Below are 21,926 nucleotides of genomic sequence, written 5' to 3' on the forward strand. Positions count from 1 at the left end.
CCTCAAGAGCTCCTAAAAACATCAATTTATTTTTTTTGAATATCAGTTCACTATTTTCCATAATTTCTATGTATATATATTTTTAAGCCTTATTTCTCCACAAATTTCATAAAAATTATCTAGACTTCCATAAAGCCTAATTTCTCTTCACTATAATTCTTTAACTAATATTTCTAAGTTTCTGGAATTTTCTTGAAATTTTCCAACCTAAATTCCTATTTTCCTTATTTCCATAATAATCAAATTCCTTAAATAAATAACTATAATTATCTAGAATTTCATATTATTCAATTTCCCTTCACTAATATTTCTTAATTAATACTTCTATCATTCTAAAATTTTTCTTGAAATTTTCAAAATTAAAATCCTATTTTTCTTTATTTCCATAATAGAAAAATCACTTAAATAATTAATAAAACTAGCATTTTCCAGAAAAAAAAATCATAAAATAAGTCATAAACAACATTCCAGATTTAAATAAGATTTTTGCAAAATTTTATTTCTTTTATTTTTATTTTTCTTTTATTTCTTTTCTTTTCTTTTTTTTTATTTTTTCTTGCGGGCGCGTGGAAGACACGCGCCTTCTTCCCACTCACGGGCACGTGCAACCACGCGCCCGATTGCAGTCATCTTCTCCGGCGGCCATTTCGCTGCCGGCGACGCCTCGGCTGCTCCAAGCTTGAAAAAACCACTCCCAATCCCTCATATCCGATCCCCTGAACCCGATTTCAGCCTCAAAAATTAAAAAAAATAACAACAAATACCTCAAATCGTCGGTCGAAGCTTCGGCTCCAGCGAGCTGCGCGTTTTCTGGCAAAGCTTCGATTCGCCTCTTCCTCTGCTCCGTTGGCCACCAAATGCTCCAGAAACGTTGCCCACGAAACAAAGACTAAAACCCCGCTCTCAAACCTCTCAAACACTGCCTCAAAAGCCCGATTTAAGCTTTGAAATTTTCAAATGATTTGCTTCACTCGAACATGGCTATTTATAACCCAAATCCGACGCGACTCGTCTTATCATGGACGGCCACACGTCCTAGAGGCCACTCCGGCGTTACTTCGGCCATTTAATGACCCCCCTACCCTGAGATCCGATCGCAGGCGCGGCCATGCTCTGGCCACGCGCTGCTCTGCAAAATCCGAATTTTTTGGATTTTTTTATTATATATATACATACATATACTACATATATACATTCATACATATATACATATATACATATGTAATATCCCAAATTTCTTTATTACTATTATTGTAAATATAGATAATATTATTATTATTATTATTAGTTGGAGAACATTCCCAACAGCATTTGTTTGGAGGCAGCAGCACGTCTTTGTGCACTTGGAGCTTGAAGTGCTTATACATATATATATATATACATTTATGTAAATGTTGCTTAAAGATTATAAGTATAATTTGAGTTATCTAAATAAATAATAATCGTAATAGGCATGATTTAATTTAAAATAAATATGAGATTTATTGAGATTTTATTTATGGTGTGACTACGTGGGATTTTAAACGGTTAGATTTAATTAATGCGAGCCACAAGTTTTATTAGTCGTTATTAAACGTTTTACTTCACAGCGGGGAGTGCAAGAAATACAAGAAACGACCGTGTAAAGGCAAGCTCCTAACCCTCTCCTCGTGTTCTTCAATTCCCGTGAAAGACCCCGTGATTTCTCATATTTTATCATCTCCCTTACTTTAATTCGGCACATAACCTTATTTGTTGAATCATTACTCATTTATTTTAATTTAAATTAAATCTGAGACTTATAGAATTTTATTCGTCGTGAGCCTATGGGGGTTTGTACCGCCCCCACTCCCTTTGGGAATGATGTTGAACCAGTCTGGGAACTAGGTTCCTAGACGTGCAGGATTATTTTTGATTTTATCAGGTTTATTTACAGTTTTTCTCGGATTTATTTATGGTTCGACTAGAGTTATCAAGCAGTAGGGCAGGGGTCGGTTGTTGGTGATGTTGGGGTATATTATTGTAAGGCCCTGAAGTGGACCGTCGGGTGGACACTCATTGTCATTGGCCGTTGGCCGGTGCCGGGCACCGCTGACTAGCTCTACCAGTTTGTGATTTACTGCGTGTTTAGATTCATTATATTATTGTTCATGATTTGATATGCACATGGGTACGGGTTGCATGTTGGGATATTCATTTATTGAGTATGCTTGGACACGAACATTCTAGCATGGTCAGGTTGCATCCAGCACGGGCATATGCATCGCGTGTGGTTTACTATGTGGGCGGAGCATGGCCTGATGCCTAGATGTATGGGCGCCATTGCATTGTTATGTGCATTGCATGGTTACTGGTAGTATTTAGTTCTCGAACGGGAGTACCGTTCTGAGAGAGCCTCTGGCTCGGGTGTCGGGAATACCGACATGGACGGATGTCGGGAGTACCGACACGGATGGGTGTCGGGAGTACCGACACGGACATACGGGTGGCGGGACTACCGACCCGGGACAACGCGCATAGGATGCTGGAGGTATTTATTACCGTCTAGGGCAGCGACAGGTTGGTATGGGACTTGGGTGCCAGGTGTCTTATGTGGGCCCCAAGGACCAGTATGTGTTTTGATTATGCTATACTATTGTATTGTAGCGTCTCATGGCTTGTGCGTATTTGGGGGTTAGTGTTCTAGGAGAAGTTTATTGGTTTTGTGCAGCCTTCAGCCTTTCTTTTCTTATGCTTGCTGAGTCTCTCGACTCACTTTGCTTTCCATCATTCCAGCTAGTAGCAGCGTGGGCCATGGGCAAGAAAGTCAGCTTTTAGCGGTAGAGTCGATATGGTGTACAGGCAGTCCCGTCATGTCCCTGTCAACTCTGATGTTTGAGTATGATTTACTCTATTATTTTGTACTGTGTCAGGTCTTTCCTCGAGTTTTGTGTATGTTGGCACAGGAGTCTGTGTGTATTTATTTATCATGTGACCGCTGTGATAGCGGGGTACCCGTAGTGCATGCATGTGTTTAGCTTTGTTTCCGCTGTTCTTATTCTTGTGTATGCATGCTAGGGTAGTTTTTGGTCTTGTGTTTCATTCTTTCCCTTCCGTAGGCACTCCCGTTTGGATAGTCTGGGTGGTTGGGATATTCGAGCGGGGGTGCTTACAACATACATACATACATACTAAATTGTATACGTACATGTATAGCTATATACATACATACTAAATTATATATATACATGCTATATACATATATACTTAAATATATATACATACAAAATCCCATTTAACCACTAAATAATTATTTATCTTAACATTCTATAATTTCTTTAGGGTCACATGCTTATTTTATTTCTAGTATCATCTTATTTTAAATAATTTAATTACATATCATATAAACATAATTTAATTAAACCAATATACTATTTATTTATAATGACTTAGGGTATTACAGAGTTTAATAGTTCGTGTGAAAATTTGCAACAGAAGGCGTTGTTGAATATACAAATCGAGAATTCGTCTCAGTATAAAAGAATACTGAATCCCTCTGTGGGAAGGTGAGTTATCTTTAAAAATTTCTTCAAGAATTTCAAAAATATGAGAATGATATTTTAGAATTTTTTATGATGAAATTGGAAGAGAAATGCATGATTGGTATTTATTATGGATTTTTTGAAGCAATATATGCTTGAAAATCAAAGAGAAAATGAGAAATAAATAGAATATGGATTATGAAAATTATGAGGAAATTTATAGGGCTTAGGAATATTGTTTTAGGAATTATTGTGAAGAGAAATTGAGAAAATTTTATGAGAAAGTATTTATTTCATAATCTTGAGGAAATAATATGATGAAACGAGAGAAATTAAAAAAATTAGAGAAAATTAGAAATCTGATTTTCTTAAATAATTATGATGCTCAAGGTATGTCAAGGTTTATAATTGAGTACGATTAGAAGTCCGACGCGAATTTTGAGGCAAAATTACGCTAAGGGCAAAATTATCTTTTTGCAAGGTAAGTAGTACTTTCCAATTGGATTTAGTTTTATGAAAATGCTTGGTTTGCAAGTGGTTCTACCTAAAACCTAATTTTAAATAAATGATTTTATCATGTTGTCATGTTTTGATGTGAATATGTTCATGTAGATTGCATTTGCATGTATTGATGATGAAATATGCATATGTACACGATGATATTATTGATCATGCATTCGTATAAGAGTTTAAGAGTACAGGTCGAAACCACTGCTCTACCAAGGGTGCACCCATACACATCGACCTGGTAAAGAGACTGTGAAAATGGGGAGTAGTAATAAGGTACGGTCGGCTCAAACTGAAATGATATGAAAAATGACATTTTGTATCCATGCACGAAATATGTTTATTGTTCCCTTACTTAGATGATTCATCATCTAACTTGGATTTTGTTCTTGAAATATTCAAACGTTCCAGATGGAGATTGTAGCAGAAACGAGAATGAATGAGGCATAAAATTGCACTTAACAAAGTACATGATGAATTGAATGTATGATATGTAGCCCATGTATTTAAATTCTATTACTTCGAATTCTGAACATTTTGAGAAATGATAATGTATAACCTTATTTATGGTTAATGAGAATGTAAGAATTGATTTATTATTAATGTTAAGATGTTAGGTTCGATTCTAACTTCTGCCTTTAATGTTTATATTGATTTCTCTTTTGAGATAAATGTACGAAAATTTTGGGACGAATAAGAGCAATGATATGGTTTAGTCGTAGTTTAAATAGAAAAAAAAATATAATCCCAAAACTGTCCTAAGTTATAACACTCGAAAAAAAAAAAAAAGGTGTTACAAGTGGGGGGGGCTGCACTGCCACGCGGCAGCTTCTAATTGCCTTCTTCTTTTCGCTTTTTAAGGCTCATATCAGTGTGTAAATGACATGATTTAAGCAACAACCGAGAGAAGGAAAATCAGAGAAAAAGAAACAGCGCGCTGGGGTCATTTTTGGGAAAAAATAAAGATTAATCAAGGCTTAATTAAGGTTTAAATTAGTCAGGTAAGTAAAGAAATATATATTAATCATTTTATACAGTTAGAATTTTATTTTGGGTCTGATTTTATTAATTTTGAGAGTTTATGTTAATTTGCAGCATGTATTAATTTGGTAGTATGAGCGTAAAAACGTTATAAATAGCTAAATAGAAGCAAACTCCCTTTATCTTTGCGATCTTTTTTTATTTTATGAACCTTACGCCTTTTCGTAATTCGTTCTGATGTCACATATTAATTATATATACTACTATAAGTTCATATCATTCAGCCTCAAGAACGCTCAAGAATGTTGAGGCAACCTATCAATTCCTTGTTAACAAGCTCTTCCAAAATTAGTTGGATAACATGCAGGCGTACGTTGATGATATGCTTGTCAAGAGCCACTTGACTCAGCATGTGCACAACCTCCAGAAATGCTTCACCATCTCAAGGAAATGCACATGACGCTAAACTCGACCAAATGTGCTTGTGCTTTTGGTGTGACAGCAAGTAAATTCCTTGGGTCATCATCCATAATTGAGGTATTGAGATCAATCGTGAGAAAGTCCGGGCCATCATGGATATGGCGTTGTCGAGGGAAATAAATAATTAACCTTTCCAATCAACCTTAAGGTACCACAAGGCTACAGTGAGCAAGAAAAATGGACCACTAGACGGAAAACACGTGCAGGGAAACCAACTGAAAGACATAATCACCACTGAAGTATCTCTAGACTCTCGCCATGTGGCAAACATGACTGTCTTTGCAATTAATAAATTATAACATAGTTTAGCACAAATGACCTAAACCCCTACAATAGTTTAGCAGGAATGACCAAAACCCTTGAGCCCATGTGCTTGGTCACATGTCAGAGGGGGCGCTTGGAAAATCATGCATAGGCTATGCCTGACCCAACTATAAAATCCCTTAGCACTCCTATGGCAAATATGCATTAACTCAATTTACTCATAAATTTGTGTGTTTTTTATAAACTGAATATTAACTTAATCATCAAAATGTACATTAAAAAAAAATAGTCCCGAAATTTCAAAAAATCAGTTGATTTTGACGTGGGTCTCACTCTGTAGCAACTTCATATTTCAATTAATTAATAATATTATAATTAACCAAATGTTTAATGCTTTGACAAAATAACTTTTACGAACTAATTTATTTCTAAGTTAATGCAATAATTCTTGAAAATATACAAAGTTTAATGGTCTTTAATCTTGAATTGTTGGGTTTATATTTCGACAATTGACACTGTGTGTGTGTGTGTGTGTGTGTGTGTGTGTTTAAATTAAACTGAATTCAACGTTTAGAGAGGAAAAGAGAAAACTCCACGTGATGGAGACAAGGAGTAAATTGTAAAGGCAAAATTGTAGACATTGGAAGTGCTTATTACTTCATGCCATGGCATTTACTATATATAGGACACGTGCTTTAATTTTTTGTCACTAGACTAGAATATTCTAATTATTTATCTTTTCTGTAAACGTATAAATATTTTTTGAACAAAAATTTATTTCATTAATTAAGATGACTGTTACTCCATTCTCCTTTTTATATTTTGAGTAAAATTCATTCAATATTTCCAAGTGTTGGCATAAAAAACAAAAGCAACCATAAGTTAACAAAATTTCAATAATATATACCAAAGTTTGCGACTCCTAGAAATTAATTTCCTGTCACAGAACGCAAGCCAGTGAGGGGATGGTGGGCGGCTGTATGCAGGGCTGGTCTTAAATATATTCTGTTTTACTTTTAATATAAAATTTGTAATAACATACGTGAGTTTGGACTAAGAGCGCTAGGAGTTATAATTCATAACCATATAATTAGTCATGTATCGCATTCTCATTGAAGAAGGTGTTACGTAGAGAAAACAATGACACATGGTCTTTTCATTCTCCTCTAACGAGGAAGCGCTAATGATACCATCATCAACCACATAACGTCAAACATTAATGTCCACTTAGACATTATTATATATGTTACATCACGTTAGCATTGGAAACCTAATAAGGGAGTACAGTAATCAACTTCAAAGTTGAGATTTTGGATTCACAAACAGTATTATTTATCATTAAGCTACGCTTGCTTTCCATAGTCTTTTTTGATTAATGTCAAGTGTTAACAAAGGGGTAGATCTCATATCTGAAGTTGCAGCTGCCGCCAACCACTCTCCCTCCTTCTTTTCCATCACAGCAGTCTAAAAGCTCACTTATGGCATCATCAAGGCACTTCTTACAGTCACTGCTAGAAAGATCTCGGGTGCATTGCACCAGTCCATACAGTTTCCTTGATCCCTCAAGCTCCAGCTCCCCAGTGCCATACAAAACTGGATTAACATAAGCTTTATTTGTTGCTAAGCCATTTGCTAACTGGCTTAGCAAATAGTTCGTTTTTTTGTTGAAACTGTCCGGATCTTCCACATTTTTTATGCTGAACATATAGAACTTGTTCTTGTTGTCGATCTCCCCGAAGAACTCCTCGTTCGAGTACTTGTAGAGGCAGTGATCGTACCTTTCAAGAAAAGAAAAAAAAAAAAAACATGTAACATAATCAAGAGCTAAACTCAAGATTCTGAAGGAAGATAAAACCGATTCAAATTTGATCTGATTCTAATATTGACTGTATATATGTATATGTACACACACGCACCATATGATGGCTGCTTGGTTGGAGGGGCAGCCGTCTTCGATCGCTCTGCTCGCCTCCACGACACAGGCTTTGCAGGCTGAGCGCAAGGTGTCGCCCCGGCACAGGGCTAGGCCGTTGGCTCGGGTTTGGCCCTGGCAGACTGAGCCAACTCCGAAGCCGGTACGGGAAACCTTGGCTTGGAGGAGGTCCGCCAGGTCATTCAAGTTGGATTCATAAGTGGGGCTTGTAGAGTTTTTGCCAAAACATAAATGACGAGGGCCTGCAGAAATAACACAAGTAGTGGGGAAGAAGAGCAAGAAGGGAATGATCAGGAACGGGTTTGATGAGAAATAATGCATATTTGGATGGAAGAATGGAACATGGGTGTCTGTATTGTATTATGATGGTTAGTTCTTACATTTTGCCCATTTCTAAGCAACTCAAGCTCCTTAATATATAGGGAAACAAAATATGTATCCAATCCCATACAGATGGCGATGTTTATATTACTATCCAATCGTAGTTTTGCAAAATTACTTTGGCTGAATGTGGCAAAGTTTTGCAATTTGCCGATACTTCATTTCAATTAACCAGTGGTGATAATCTTCTCAAACTTTTTATTGTAATTTGCCCACTTCAAATGAATCTCATTGTAGTGGAACCAACAATGTACATATGGCGGCTGCAAAACTCAGAAAAACACAAATAGCTAGCTTTATGTGACACAGTGGGGTTGAAACAATCTCCACTTAGCTACATATATATTGGCGGTCATCCCATTCATTAATATTGTACATTGTTTATGCTTTGCACCTTTAAAAATATCAAATAATTATATACTTTTTTTGTCATTTTAAGATATCGTTATTGCCCACCTTATTAATTCGCCGCATCAGAGGTCAAGGATCGATCTCGAACATTGTTAGCGTTTGGTTTTTGTTCAATCTTCGATAATAATAAGGCTGGATTTGCTCCTTTTTTTTGTTTAAGTTTCCCTAACAAATGGTTGAGCATGTACGCTTATTATTTTTAGGATTTTTTTTTTATTTTTCTTTTGTTGTAACTTGAAAGCTCATCAGTATTAATGTTTATATGTAATTAGTTGTTATTGGCTAACTTTAACAAATAAAAGAAGCCAAAAGGAAAAAGCTTCTAGAAAGTTCGAATGGTGACTGGTGAGAGTGATGAAAGAGAAGAGAAAGACGAGAGGAGAATCCTGTAGGCAGCTTGACAAACTAATTTTTTTTTAATTTGGCCATCAAAAGCAACTTATTTATAATACAATATTCAAAATTAATAGCTGAAAAAATTAAGGCAAGTCGGGAATGAGGTGAGGATGCTAATTAGGATTCCCATCTTGAGCTCAATTGACCAAAAAAAAAAAAAAAGATTTACCAAACTCAACCGAATCCCAATTAAACAATCTCTAAGAGGGATGATTCTCGCAAGTTTGAGTCATTTTTGTCAACTCCACTAATCGCTTATATAATTATTTAAGAAATTTGAAATTATCTATTTCTCTTACTGGTAGACCAAGTGATCTTAGACTTGTCTTTTTTGTTTTAGCAAACTCAAATCTTGGCATTTCTAATAATTATATATATATATATATATAAGGTTTGTGTTCCTTTAATTTTCCTAGTAATTTCAAAAATCTCAATTTCCTAAAACAGTATTTGACTCTAAATTTAACTTTAATTATCTATATTATCTATTTGACTTTAATTATATATATATATATATTAGATTTCTCCAAGTCTCCTGTTTAATTATATGTTGTATCTATCATAATTTTTCAGGCCTCGATATTAATGAAATAAATTAAAAAATAATAATTATAATCTAGTTATAAGTTGCAATTTTGGTAAGTTCGAATTTTGAAAATCTTAAAAATATCTATTATCAATTTAGAATATGTTTCACCGTGGTGTGTGAAGTTAAAAAAAATTACAAAAGCTTTCGCGCAAGGTCTTTTTAACTATTTGATCAAAATTAAAAAATAGTTTTTTTAATTACGAACAAAATAAATGTAACCAAAGCATATTCCTTAGATGATGTGATCAAACACTAAATTATTTTTTTCTTAAAATTGAGTCTTACAAAAGTATCTTACTTTTCAAAAACAAAAATTTCAACGGAATACCAAACTAGCATTTATTTTGCATTCATATATGGCTATATTAGGGTTAGAATTATAACAAAATTCTACATAAAACACACACACACACACATACCAATTTATTGTAGAAATTTCAATATTATTAATTGGGCCATACAAACTATAAATATTTTTTATTGGATAAAGTAACAGATTACACTTTTTCTTGGATAAAGTAACAGATTAGTGGATCCATTTCCACATGGCTCATATCCAACACTTATTTATGCATAATCTTTACTACTACTAACTATATATGATCCCCATATAAGAAGAACTTAATCAGTTATGATTATTCTAAGCACTTGAGACGAACGGATAAATCTCATAGCGGATGTTGCAGCTTCCACCAACAACTCTCCCTCCTTCTTTCCCGTTGTAGCAGCTGGGAAGCTCATCAATGGCGCCATCCAGACACTTCTTGCAATCAATGGAGGAAAGGTCCCTAGTGCACTGAACCAGTCCGTACAGCTTCTTTGATCCGCCGAGCTGTGAAACCCCGGCAGCGTACATTCTCCGCTCAACATGAGCTTTCTCCGCTAGTTCAACCAGCAGATCTTTAACCTTCCGATTAAACGAAGCTGGATGGCTCACATTTCTCAAGTTCCACATGTAAAACTTGTTTTGCTCGTCAATCTTTCTGAAGAAATCTGTGTTCGAGTACTTCAAGAGACAGTTGTCGTACCTGTTAAGATTAGATAATCAAAATTTAAGTTTATTTATAACTTTACTACCATAATTACATATAAATCACTAAAAATAATGCAACATTATTTGTTCTGTTATTTTAAAAGATGGATCGAAACAAAATATTTGTCGTTTCTAGCCTCGTGTTCTTTCAAATAGTACGTACCATATGATCGCCTCTTTTTGCTGCGGGCAGCGCTGGTGAATCTCGCCGCCTGCCTGGGCGACGCAGGTTTTGCAAGTGGTGGCATTGGCGTCACCTCGACAGAGAGCGATACCGTTGGCTCGGTCGGGGTTGAACCCGACGGAGGCGGCTCCGAACCCAGTAAGTGGAGCTCTGAAGGTGAGGGAGCCAATGAGTTTGTTCAGGTTTGAGGCATAAGTGCTGGCTGCTGTGAAAGTTTCAGAGGTGGAGCAGATGTGGAAGAGGGGGGAGGCTCCAAAGGCGATTTGGAGGAGGAGAGAGAAGGAGAGGAGAAGGAGAGCAGAGGAAGAGGTTGAAGAAGAAGTCATGGCGATGAATGAGCAAATAATAATGGGGCGATCGAGATGGATGAAGTCCATGGCAGAATATTGCAGGGTTTATATAGGGAGAGAGCGAGAGTGGAAATCATATGCATTTGGATGATGAGAAGCTAAAGTTCAAAAGGCTGACTTTTCTTCTTTTGAAGATGTATGTATGGTTTAAGCTGCGCTACATAGAAGTGAAATTGTCAAATGTCAACAACTTGTAGTTTCATCTCATTGTTTTCTTTTTGCATTTAACCTTTTTGTTTTGGTATTAGTGGCGCGTTCTAGAGCCTTGTTTGCAATTTTACATACGAAGAAAACTTAGGAAGATAACAATACAAATATTATTTGGCTTGATATATTTTAAATATAATTAAAATTTTTATTAAATATTCATCATACAAAAAGATTCAGGATAGAATTAATTTGTGTTTAATACATTTCAACTAGATAAATTTGTCATATTATATATATGTATATAAATATATTTATGATAAACATGCAAACAAAAGAAAGAGAAAATGAAAAGATGATGTGTATTGTTCAATTGAAGGAGACTCGCCCTTCAAATAGGGCAAATAAAAAAATTTTGTATTTTTTTCAATAGAAGGAGGACAGGTGGGTTTCCTAGACAAATTTTTTAGTCAAATTTTTAGAAAATTTTGTTTTAAATTTTTTAGCCTTAAAAATCACATTAATCTGAATCTTTTAAATAAACAAAAATATAATATTTTTTTAAAAATACATAATAATTTGCTAACCGGCTTATTGCTAACAAGGTTCTAGAGCTCAAATCTCAATTTTGTACTATGTTCAAAGATAAATAGTGTTAAATGAAGGGTTATGTTATTCGTATCAAACAATTCTTATGTTGTCCGATGAAACTTGTAAGTGAGAGGGGGTGTGTAGGTCTCACATCCCCTATATCCCCCTTTTCTTTATTTTATTCATGTCAAATAATATAAAAGTTGCTTGACACAAATAATAAAACAAAATTCGTTGAATAAGTGGAATCCCAATTAGTTTTAAAGGGGAGATACCATCAAATAGAAGTCATTCTCTCATTTTATTCCACAATATTATTTGCAAAACTGAAGATGATCCAGTACTTTTAGCACCCATTGAAGGAAAAATTAATTATGTTTTACAAAAAAAAATTATTAATCATAATTACAATTCCATAATAATGGATGAACACTAAATTGGTGGCATTAGTACATTAGGCAATCTTGCACTAATTAATGTCACTCAGGATTTTAATATAAAATCACCAAATTGACTTGTTCTATACATTATTAATAAAATTACGTGCCGTGGAACAAGGTTGCAAATTTTCAATTTAGTTGGTTCTTACCCTTCTTTACTTCAATTAAAAAAAAATAGTGGATAACACCCATGCCTTGACCAACTGGGAATATATTTGGCTGGTTTGAAACTTAATTAACCAATAAAAGCACTAGCTAGGATAATATTAAAATTTAATAGTTATATTATTATTATTAATTTTTTAATGATATTTTTTACTATTTATAATGGTGTGTTTCCATATTGTACTTGTTGGTTTCACCATGTCAACTAAGTGATGGAACACAATAATATCAATTATTTTCATTCACCATCTCATGAAACTTCTCCATATGAAAATGGTATTGAAACTTTATTTCATCATTATTCCGTCAGGAGATATTATCCACTACCGATCCCAAACCCGGATAAAGGATGAGCGTTGTGTTAGGTAGCTGACAGCCAACGTAAAACCTAGTCGGATTCAAATATGAATTCTAAACAAACTATCTGTTGGGATATAACCCACATAAAAATCTAGAATTCATATAGTCAACCCCATATAATGGATAATGGCCGAATATGTTGTTGTTGTTGTACTTTTTACTATTTATAATACTAATTTTAGCTTATTTACAATTTGCAAATGGGTATGTAAGCCCTTTTACCCGTCTGAGCTTTTATTTATTTAGGACTTATTTGGTATAAATAAATTTTTACTTAATTTTTTTGGCTAAAATTTTATAGAAAAACTTAATTTTTTTTAAATTATAAACTATTCTTCAAATGCAAAACACAACCCATTTTCTATCGTTGTAATAACACTAAGAGAATAATTTAGTCCAGCCATATAAAATAATCTCCGAGTCACCCAAGCACTGCCTATTAGTAAATTTAGAGGTTGTTGTCTCCATATTTTAATTTTTAATTTTTAATTTTTAATTTTGAATTCATTTTAAATTTTTTATTTTTTAAGTGTCTGTCTGAACATTATTAAAAATACATTTTTTTTATTATTCTAAAAAATATTTTTCAAAACAGAAAACTAAAAAATACATTTACTTTGAAATTTTGAGAAATGACCATCGTCGGTCAAAGATTCCTACAATCAGAGTCTATCATTAGAAACGCCAAGTTAAGGGGTTAACATATACAAAAATAGGCCTAATTTAACAGCTAAATTTTTATAGATCTTATTTTTAATTTTTGGCCAAAACTAAAAAATGCACTAGTAGTCGCCATCGACCACCGTGGTCGGTGGTTTCCAGCAATTAGAGACAACCACCTAACACCCTTATCCCCATCCACTACAAGAAAAATCAGTTTTAGTGACGGAAAAATCCGTCACTAAAAACATAAAATCCGTCACTAAATTTTTCTGTGACGGGTTTAGTGACGGGGTAAAATCCGTCACTAAAGCGGGCGTGACAGAATTTTAGTGACGGGGTGAGTGCTACCCGTCGCAGATCTGTGACGGGATAGCAGTTCCGTCACAGATTTGTGACAGGTGTCCCGTCACAGATCTGTGACGGGGCAGTACTACCCGTCACAGATCTGTGACGGGGAAGTTCTGCCCGTCACAGATTTGTGACGGGTGAAGTTCATCCCGTCACAAATCTGTGACGGGGAAGTACTTCCCGTCACAGATCTGTGACGGGAAAGTACGACCCGTCACAGATCTGTGACGGGAAGTACTGCCCCGTCACAGATCTGTGACGGGCTCTACCCGTCACAAAAATTCTTAAAATAAAAAATAAAAACGAGCAATCTGTGACGGGATACTACCCGTCACAGATCTGCGACGGAGCACCCGTCACAGATATTTTTAAATATAAAAAAAATAATATTAAATAAATAATTAATATTTTATAAAATTAATATAAATAAAAAAATAATTTTGGAAAAAAATTAAATTAATATTAATATTTTAAATCAATAATATATTTTTAATTTCAAAAAATATATTTTTAATTTTTAAATTCATAAAATTAAAATTTATATTTATTAAAATTAAAATTAATATTTTCTTTTATAAGAATAAAAAAATTTAAAATAACAACAATTTTTTTAAAAATTTAAATAAAATATTAAAAATAACATTAAATAAAATTAATATTACTCACATTCACATTAAAAATAAAAGAAATTTAACATTAAAAAGAAAATTAATATTATTTTAAATCATAATATATTTTTATGAAATTAATATATTTTTAATTTCAAAAAATATATTTTTAATTTTTAAATTTATAAAATTAAAATTTATATTTATTAAAATTAAAATTAATATTTTCTTTTATAAGAATAAAAAAATTGAAAATAACAACAATTTTTTTAAAAATTTAAATAAAATATTAAAAATAACATTAAATAAAATTAATATTACCCACATTCACATTAAAAATATAACAAATTTAACATTAAAAAGAAAATTAAAATTTAATATTAATATTAAGATTACCCAAGTTTACTTCAATGTTTACAACATTCCACTACAATCAATCGTCATTATTATTAGCATTTTCATCTTCATGATTGTCACTCTCATCTTGATCAGCTACCGGGTCAGATCCACCTGGAACAGTCGACGGTCCAGCATCTGCAGTAGATTGTTTTGTCAATCTACTTATTACTATATTCATTTCTGACTGCCACGCTGTCACTTGTTCTTGCCACTGTCGTAATTGTCGATTCTCAGCCCGGGATTCAAGCAACTCATCAGTTAATTGGGTGACTTTAAGTTTCATTTGTTGAAACTCTGGTGACATATGTGAAGATGATTGGCTAGATCGATTGGTGGTAGATGGATATAACAAATTAGCTTGGGAGCCCAGCCCGTATATTCGACCCTTTCTATTCCGACCACTAACAGCTTGATAGAAGATGTCGTGTTCATTAACTGTAGGCGATGAGGACTCTCCAGTACTTGTGGATGATGAAGATGCCTCCGCACTCAATCTTTCATATTTTTCCTATAAAATTAAAACATTCATGTAAATGAATTAAAAAATTATTTTAGAATAAAAATTTTAATTTAATTTATAAAACACACTTACAGCGATGGCCCTAGATCTGTCATCGACCCACACTTCTTCTCCTTGATTATCTTTCCTGGTGTGGGTTCTCCTGAAGAATTCAAACTCATTGGGCTCACGATTCAATTCAGTTGCCTGTATAAGAAATTAATAAATAATATAGTAAATAATATAGTAAACTTATAATTTAAATAAATTAAAAAATATATATAACTTAGCATAAGTAATTACCAGCCTTCTTCTAGTCAAGGAGAATGGAATGGACCCGCCAGTGTGGAGCGACCCACCGGTCTCGGAAGCACGATTTTTTTTATTTTGTGTGGCAATTTTTTTGTTGCTTTCTTCTGCCCACTTTGCATCAAGTGCCTTACGCACGTCGGGATCCATCCACATTGCTTCGTCTTCCCCATTTCTAATTCGATGCAAATGGCTCCTAAAACTTCGTCTACCAGACTTATTCCATGTGAGCCATATGCGATCATTCTCATCGGCTTGCCAGAAATACGTCTTCTACATTAAGTTAAGAAACATATATATATATAAGAATTTAAATACAAACTTATATTAATAAAGAATTATAAATTAACTTACGTTAAATTCTTCAAGCCACATCCTTCGTATTATTTCTGGCACTTCATCCCAATGAATCCACGGTTCGGTGTATCGTGCCCTCCAAATCTTTCCTAATTTGCTTGGTGGGCCACTCTCAGGGATAAAACTGTCAAACACAAAATATATATATATATATATTCATTTGCAAGTAATAAGTTTAAAATAATAAATACGATACTCACTGATTACACTGTTCATCGCAAGATAAGTATTTTCGACCGTCTCCTTGGCTGATGCCAACCGGGTCAGTTGGAATGGGCTCAGAGTGTTGTGCAGAAGCAGATGATGAATTGAGTCCTTGCGGTGTCGGCATGAATGTGTATGGGGAATGTCTGTCTGGCATATGAGAAGTTCCCCCAACATATTGGCCACTCGGTGGTACAACATCTGGTGGGTAGAAAGTTGGTGGAACACCATAATAACCCCATGGCGGCATCGTGGTTCCAGGATATGGAAATTGATGAGGCATGGGAGCAAAAGGTTGTGAGGGTGGTGGTGGGGGGTGGTGACTGGAGATTGAATTGTGTGGATTGAACAACAGGTGTAGAGTCAGGAGAAGAATATTGCGAACCAGAATTGGCATCTGGAGAAGGTGTGGTCCTATAAGATGTTCTACTTCTACCTCTTCCCCTACCCGAAGGTGTTGAATGTTCTGACATCTATTTCGATAATTATATATGTATGAAAAAAAATTACATTAACATCAAAGTCATCATACTAAAAGTACAGGTACACAAATTATAAATATTCATATTTTAAAAATACAAAGGTTATTAATTAGCATGCACAAAAAAAAAAAAAAAAAACCATAAAACTATCAGTCATCTTCTTCTATATATTCATCAATGTCTTCCTGGTCACTATCTCTGTCATCAGATAATATATCTTCCTCGTCTTCTTCTGAAACAGATTCTTCATACATATCATTTTCTTCTTCCTCAACAATATTGGAGACATCAACTTCCTCTACTAGCCCATTATCATCTTGTAAAGTGCCTCCAAGGTCAATATTTACATCAATTACAGGCCGTTGCAATATTTCATCCTCTTAAAAAGGCTCTTCCATGTTAGCTTCAGGAGCATTTATTGTACCTCGTGCCTTTGTTTTAATTACAACCATCCAACCATTTTTTTCACGACAGTAATCAGGATAAGACGCGTAATACACTTGTTCAGCTTGTTGGGCAAATATGAATGGATCATATTTACTATATCTTCTTGATGATCGAATGTCTACAATTCCATATTTATCATGAATTTTAGTTCCTCGTGGACTTGGATCATACCATTCACATTTGAACAAAATTACTCTTTTTATTGGTAAGCCTGCATATTCTAACTCAAGTATGTCTATAAGTTTTCCATAATAATTCATATGTGAAGCTCCACCTCCTGACGCAGACACGCAAACACCATAATTTTCTGTCAACCTACTCTGACACCATTCAACAGTATGAAATTTGTATCCATTGACGAAATACATTGGCCAATGTTTCACGTTGGGAGTTGGCCCCCACCCTATGCTCTGAATTAGTGGGTCTGCAATAACTTCGCCACTCAAATTCACCTAACCAAATATTTTCATCAATTTATGTATACATAATTAATATTAAATTAAGAAATATCTTAAACTTTACAAACTTACATGATTATGGAACCAAACACAAAAATGCTCCTCGATTTGTTTGTTTAATTCTTCGTCACTGATTACTGGCGATAATTCACGTAATATGTTTGTGTACATGCTGAAACATTAAAATATATATATCAACATAATATGAACAAAATTATTAATATGAAGTCATAAATATATTAATATAGTTAAGTTTGGGTTCTTACTCAATATAAGGTTCGACCTCTGGCGTATTTAGCAAGACATATAACTTTGCTGTTTGGAACTCATTCACATCCAACCATCTTTTTTTCATTGGACCAGCTGCACGACCCGGATAATTGAAGATAGAAATTTGTGGATGCGTAGATTCTCCCCCATCATCATTTCGAGGGGCTCTCGTCCTCCTTGATTGAATATTTGATTCAAAATAATATGAACCAAATGTGGCTGTCTCCTCAATTAAATATGCCTCACAAATAGATTCTTCAATGCGAGCCTTATTCCGAACTTTCTTCTTTAAAGTATTGAGAAACCTAAATCATTTTAAAGTTATCTTAATTTATGAAAAAGAACATAATAAATTATACGACAAAATCAATAAATTATATGAATATAAAATTTATTACCGTTCAAATGGATACATCCATCTGTATTGGATTGGCCCTCCGACCTTTGCTTCGTAAACCAAATGTACCGGGAGATGTTCCATTGAGTTAAACCATCCAGGCGGAAATACACGCTCTATTTTGCATAGAATGATTGGGATGTTCTGTTCCATAACTTCCAAATGTTCAGTTCTTAATATTGTTGAGCATATTTCTTTGAAAAACTGGCATAATTCAGTTATTGGACTCCAAATTCGATCTGGTAATCCTGAAAATGCCGTTGGAAGTAACCGCTCCATAAGAACATGACAATCATGACTCTTCAAGCCAAACAATTTTCCATTCTTCATATCAACACATCTGCCCAATCTAGATGCATACCCGTCAGGGAGTTTAAGTTCTTTTATCCATTTCAAAATACTTAACTTTTGTTCTCTTGTGAAAGTATATTGAGCTTTAGGTTTCCAATATTTACCCCCACCACGTTCTACTAATTCCAACTCCTTCCGCCTGCAATATTCTTTCAGGTCCATTCTAGCTTTGCTATTATCTTTAGTTTTACCTTTCACATCCATGATTGTATTGAAAAGATTATCAAAAATATTCTTCTCGATGTGCATGACATCTAAATTGTGTCGGATAAGATTATCTTTCCAATATGGCAAATCCTAAAAAATACTTCTTTTTGTCCAATTGTGTTGCACACCATATCCGATCATAACACAATTTTGTTGTTCTAAGATAGACGGGACATTATATACTCTACCAAATACGTTTTCTCCACTTAAACGAGGAGGTGGACAAGAATTATCAACTTTATTTTTTCGAAATGCAGTTATATTCCTTCGAAAAGGGTGATCCATTGGCAAAAATTGTCGGTGACAATCAAAATATGATGTTTTCCCACCGTACTTGAGATTAAAAGCTTTTGTGTTTTCCATACAATACGGGCATGCTAATCTACCTGATGTCATCCAACCAGATAACATTCCATATGCAGGAAAATCATTGATAGTCCACAACAGAGCTGCTTTCATCATAAAGTTTTGCTTTGTAGATATGTCATAAGTCAACACTCCTTCGTGCCAAAGCAATTTCAATTCATCAATTAAAGGCTGTAAAAATACGTCTATCTTACTTTTGGGATTTGAAGGACCCGGAATAATAACCGTTAAAAACATAAACTCTCTTTTCAAACATAATCCAGGAGGCAAATTATATGGAGTCACAATTACTGGCCAACAAGAGTACGGGCGACCCGATTGACCATATGGAGTGAACCCATCTGCACACAAACCAAGCCTTACATTTCTAGGATCAGTAGAGAAGTCAGGATGTGTCCGATCAAAATATTTCCATGCTTCACCGTCAGACGGGTGAGACAATACCCCAAACTCTCCGATTTTCATAGTGCCACCTCATGTTCGAAGCAGTAATGGTTGAAGCATAGATTCTTTGCAATCTTGGTATGAGGGGCAAATACCACATTCTCTTAAAAGGAATTTCTTTAAATTTTCCTGTGCCACTTCTTGCAGACTTAAAACGAGGATGACTACAAAACTTACAACTCCTCTCAAATTGATCATCCTTATAATATAACATACAACTATTTGGACAACAATCAATCTTCTGACAACCAAGTCCAAGCTTAGAAACCAACTTTTTAGTATGATAAAAGTCATCGGGCACACGATTACCAGTTGGCATTGTATGTTGCATAAACTGCATGATTTCATTATAACAACCTTCAGGCATGTTGTAATCAGATTTAATGCTCAACATCCTAACTGCAGCAGAAAGTTCACTCTCTGCATCACAACCCGAGTATAATGGGGATTGTGCAGCAGATAACATCTCATAAAATGCTTTTGCATTTTCATTAGGTGGTTCCTCAATATTGTACGACTGATGACCACTTTCGTTAAACGCTCCTTGCATTGTAGCAGGCACATGTGACGGTCCTGCTGCATCCATTACCATTTGCTCATACAGATTAAACTGATCTCTAAAATTATCTTCTCTATAATATTCATTTACAATAACATTTTGAGGCATTATTGGTATTTCTTCCCCATGGTTCGTCCAATAATAATATCCTTTCATAAACCCATGCTTACAAAGATCCCTTTTCACCTCATTAACTGGTTTAAACTTCAAACACTCACATTTCATACAAGGACATTTCAACACTCCTAGCCTTATGAAACTTTCTTGAGAAGATGCAAGTTGAATAAATTCATCAACACCAGCATAAAATTCAGGAGTGATCCCACCCCTTCTTGGCATACACCGATTATCAATCCATCGACGATGCAACGGAGCTTCCATTTTCAATTCAAAAAATTGTATAACAAGCACGATTCCTAATAGATATTTTATCCTGAAAACTAACCAAATTATATTTCATCATTTCAGACTGTCATAAGTAATTGATAAATATGAACAAAAAATAAATATAATAATAAATAATTTATTGAGATAAATTTTGCATCTTTTTTATAAATTAAGATAATAAATAATTAAGATAAATTTTAATATTTTTACTTAACTCTACATGTTTGAATTGAATTTTTTTTAAATATTTATTTAAATTTGTATTTCCTTTAATACTTAAACAATTATTATAATTTTTAATTGTTACATTTTTTATTTTATTTTGATTTGAGTAATTAAGAACAATATGGTTAAAATAATGTATCTAATATATTTTCTAAGTTAGCTATAAATGTCTCACTTTAAAATTTAAAATCCATTAGTATACTTATTTTATTTTATAACAACAAATTATATTACTCATTAATAATATTTTATTTTTAATATTGTAATAAATAAATATTTCAATTTAAATATTTATCTAATTTATTTCTCATGTAATTTTTAATTTTTAGTGTTTAATTTAAATAAAAAATTAAATTGTATACCTTTTTAAAGTCATTTTAATTTTTAAAATAATTATCTAATTTATTTCGTACATTATTTTAAATATTCTAATTTTACTTTTATTTATTATTTTTAATGTTTTAAACAAAAAAAAATTAATTTTAATGTCTATACTTAATCTTATGGCAACAAAATATATGTTTTCATAAATATTGTATTTACTTTTAGTATTTTATTTTTAACGTATTTTATTTAAAATTACAATATTTTAAATTAAAAATCTGTTTTAAATTAAAAACAAAAAAATAAATATTATTAATATAATTACATAACAAAATAACTATAGAAATAATTTATAAACAATTAATAAAATTCACATTTTAATTTCTAAACATTACAAATAATATAAACAATTAAAATAAAACCTAAACTAATTTAAATAAAATAATCATTAAACTCAACATACATACTAAAAACAAAAATAAATTACCTATTAAATAAAACTAACGCAATTTAAACTTTTATTTCCTTTACTACTTAAACAATTATTCAAATTTTGATTTGTTACATTTTTTATTTTATTTTCGTTGAGTTATTAAAAATATTAAGGTTAAATTTATTGATATAAAAATTAATAACTTTTCATGGTAAAATTTTATTTTGTATTTTTAGTCCTTAATTTTTAAGAAAATATATTCGGTAGGGTATTTTTAGTGTTTATTTTTTTATTGTATTTTATTTTTAATATTGCATTTCTTATATATTTTAATTTAAATATTTATCTAATTAATTTCTCATATTATTTTTCAATTTTAGTGTTTTATTTTAAATAATAATCTTAATCTATACCTTTTTAATTTTAAAAATAATTATCTAATTTATTTCATATGTTAGTTTTAAAATTTTTAATTAA

General features: G+C 33.0%; 3 protein-coding genes across 5 annotated transcripts in view; all 3 read right to left on the reverse strand.

Annotated features, from left to right (window-relative positions):
* Nucleotides 1-8,118, reverse strand: part of LOC127792549 (cysteine-rich repeat secretory protein 38-like) — a 102,735-nt gene extending 94,617 nt beyond the window's left edge. The window contains exons 1-2 of one of the 3 annotated variants that reach the window (XM_052323078.1): nucleotides 7,649-8,118; nucleotides 6,872-7,510 (exon numbers count right to left, since the gene is read on the reverse strand). In XM_052323078.1, coding sequence (XP_052179038.1) covers nucleotides 7,111-7,510; nucleotides 7,649-7,986 — 738 coding nt within the window. In that variant the 5' untranslated portion in view covers nucleotides 7,987-8,118 and the 3' untranslated portion in view covers nucleotides 6,872-7,110. Of the gene's footprint in view, nucleotides 1-6,871; nucleotides 7,511-7,648 lie in introns of those variants that run through there. The other 2 variants (XM_052323076.1, XM_052323075.1) reach the window with 2 other exon arrangements.
* Nucleotides 8,119-9,876: 1,758 nt separating this feature from the next.
* LOC127792551 (cysteine-rich repeat secretory protein 38-like) lies at nucleotides 9,877-11,012 on the reverse strand. Its single transcript, XM_052323080.1, has 2 exons — nucleotides 10,639-11,012; nucleotides 9,877-10,470 (listed from the first exon to the last, which is right to left on the reverse strand). The coding sequence occupies exons 1-2, from the start codon at nucleotides 10,983-10,985 to the stop codon at nucleotides 10,083-10,085; spliced, it is 735 nt and encodes a 244-aa protein (XP_052179040.1). The 5' UTR covers nucleotides 10,986-11,012; the 3' UTR covers nucleotides 9,877-10,082.
* A 3,752-nt stretch (nucleotides 11,013-14,764) lies between these two features.
* Nucleotides 14,765-16,349, reverse strand: LOC127791679 (uncharacterized). The gene is made up of 4 exons (XM_052321658.1): nucleotides 16,155-16,349; nucleotides 15,533-15,811; nucleotides 15,323-15,436; nucleotides 14,765-15,238 (listed from the first exon to the last, which is right to left on the reverse strand). The coding sequence occupies exons 1-4, from the start codon at nucleotides 16,347-16,349 to the stop codon at nucleotides 14,765-14,767; spliced, it is 1,062 nt and encodes a 353-aa protein (XP_052177618.1).
* Between the last annotated feature and the right edge of the window lie 5,577 nt (nucleotides 16,350-21,926).

This window comes from Diospyros lotus, chromosome 15 (assembly GCF_014633365.1).
Source record: "Diospyros lotus cultivar Yz01 chromosome 15, ASM1463336v1, whole genome shotgun sequence".
NCBI classification, from domain to species: domain Eukaryota; kingdom Viridiplantae; phylum Streptophyta; class Magnoliopsida; order Ericales; family Ebenaceae; genus Diospyros; species Diospyros lotus.